This window comes from Salvelinus sp. IW2-2015, linkage group LG9, assembly GCF_002910315.2.
Source record: "Salvelinus sp. IW2-2015 linkage group LG9, ASM291031v2, whole genome shotgun sequence".
Classification (NCBI taxonomy): domain Eukaryota; kingdom Metazoa; phylum Chordata; class Actinopteri; order Salmoniformes; family Salmonidae; genus Salvelinus; species Salvelinus sp. IW2-2015.
This window is the reverse complement of record NC_036849.1, coordinates 27,145,302-27,147,079: the sequence shown is the minus strand read 5'-3', so window position 1 is coordinate 27,147,079 and position 1,778 is coordinate 27,145,302. Positions and strand designations below refer to the sequence as shown.

Sequence of the window (1,778 nt, the reverse complement as noted above, 5' to 3'; positions counted from 1 at the left end):
GGTTTCCTCCCTTTCCTATTGTAAGATGGCACCCTGTGTGTGGGTTAGCGCCGTGTGAGACCTTCAATGTGATTTTCATGCTCTTGTCAGTGTTTGCATGTGAAGTCGCATTTTCTGATAGTGACTCATACTTAACACTTGTGGTTTCTCTACATACTTTTCACGAGGTTTGAGTGGACGTTTTGCCTTAGCGTTCACGTCTCCTGAGCGCTTAGTGCCCTTTATGGACACAGGGTTGGACGGCACGGGCATGCCGAGATCCTGCTCTCTTGGTGTGGGATCGTCAAACAACCGGATGACCCGGTCCGTCTGCCCATCTTCCGGTCTACTTTCCGACGAATACGTGGAAACGACAGCCATGATATAGACGAATGTTGAAGATTCCATGCAGGAGGTGGGCGGCTTTTCTGGACGCTAGCGCGAGCACAGGTTGCAACGGCTGGACGTCGCGTCGTGGTCTCGAGGCGGGCGCTGTGTACGCATCTGGGTGGGCGGGACAGGACCTGGCCTCCAGCGAGGATAGGGGCGCGTGTTTTTTTCTGCAGGGCGGCATAGTGTTCTCTCACACAGACTGTCCCGGCTGGTTTGATTCCCGTGGCTATATCGTCACGATGGGGACTCCGCTATTTCAAGCGCTCTTATTCGTTTCAGCATATTGTAGCGTCCACACTCGGACCAGTTCGTTCCCTGTCAAATGTGGCCGCTTACAATACTAGGTGGAACTGCCTATGGGCATGGGCTCCTACGAGCGGTCCAAGAGTAACCTAGGTCCCCGTCTGTTCGAATGTGTTCCCCCGGCTCTCCCGTCATGGGGCCGGCCTGGCTCCTGAAATGAATAGTGAATGCGGCGGCTGCTGGAATCTGCCTCCAGCCCTTTGTGGAAACGGATGCCAGAACCAAAGGGAGCTTTTGGCCGAATGCCCGGATATAAATAGTTGTCGCTATCTTCTGCACTGCTGTCCCTCTTGCTCTATCTCTCTCTCTTCGTCTTTCTCTTCAGTCTCTCTCTCTCTCTCTCTTCTCTTCTCTCTCTCTCTCTCTCTCTCTCTCTTCTCTCCCTCCTCTCTCTCTCTCTCTCCTCGTCCTCTCTCTCTTCTCTCGTCTCTCTTCTCTCTCTCTCTTCTCTCTCTCCCTCTCTCTCCTCTCTCTTCTCTCTCTCTCTCTCCTCCCTCTCTCTCTCCTCGTGGCTGTTGGCTGCCCTTGCCGACACTCGTTCGGCTCAATAAATAAACGATCTCATGTCGCTGCGCTGCGAGGATCACATGCTAGAACAATGGTAACTGCGGGCTGAATGTGCTGTATGACTTCCCTGTTGGTCACATCTTTTATTCGTTTAAGATTTGGTGAACCACCGCGGCTCTGGGCAAACAGGTTTGGACGGCAGCGTGTCTCTGGCGTTTGTGTTTTGGTCGCTGTTCAAACAAGAGAAAGAGAAGGGAAGGAGACTGCGAAGGTTGGCGCAAGTTGGGGTTGCGGCCACGGTCTCGCCGATTGGACTTTAAGTGAGGGATAATAACCTCGTTGCCATGCTTGTCAGGATTGAGGAGTTCCTTTTGTGGTCGATTACTAAGTCCTTAGCACAGCAGTCAATGGCTGTGTGTGAGTGTGTGTGAGTGTGTGGGGTGTGTGTGATATGTGAAGTGTGTGTGTGTCTTTTCGTGGTGTGCGTATGGTCCACTTTGAGGTTTAGGACGCACAGCCCTTCCTTTTAAAGTTTGCGTGAACGTAGTGGAGTGGTTAGCCTCGCTAGCTTTCGTGCTCTGGCTGGCTGGACGAAG

At 52.7% G+C, this 1,778-nt stretch overlaps 1 protein-coding gene across 1 annotated transcript in view; it reads left to right on the top strand.

The window, feature by feature from the left end:
• The first annotated feature begins 734 nt into the window (after positions 1 to 734).
• Positions 735 to 1,778, top strand: part of LOC111968378 (uncharacterized) — a 3,306-nt gene continuing 2,262 nt past the window's right edge. The window contains exon 1 of the mRNA XM_023993862.1: positions 735 to 759. Within this exon, the coding sequence (XP_023849630.1) occupies positions 735 to 759 (25 nt within the window). The remainder of the gene's footprint in view (positions 760 to 1,778) is intronic.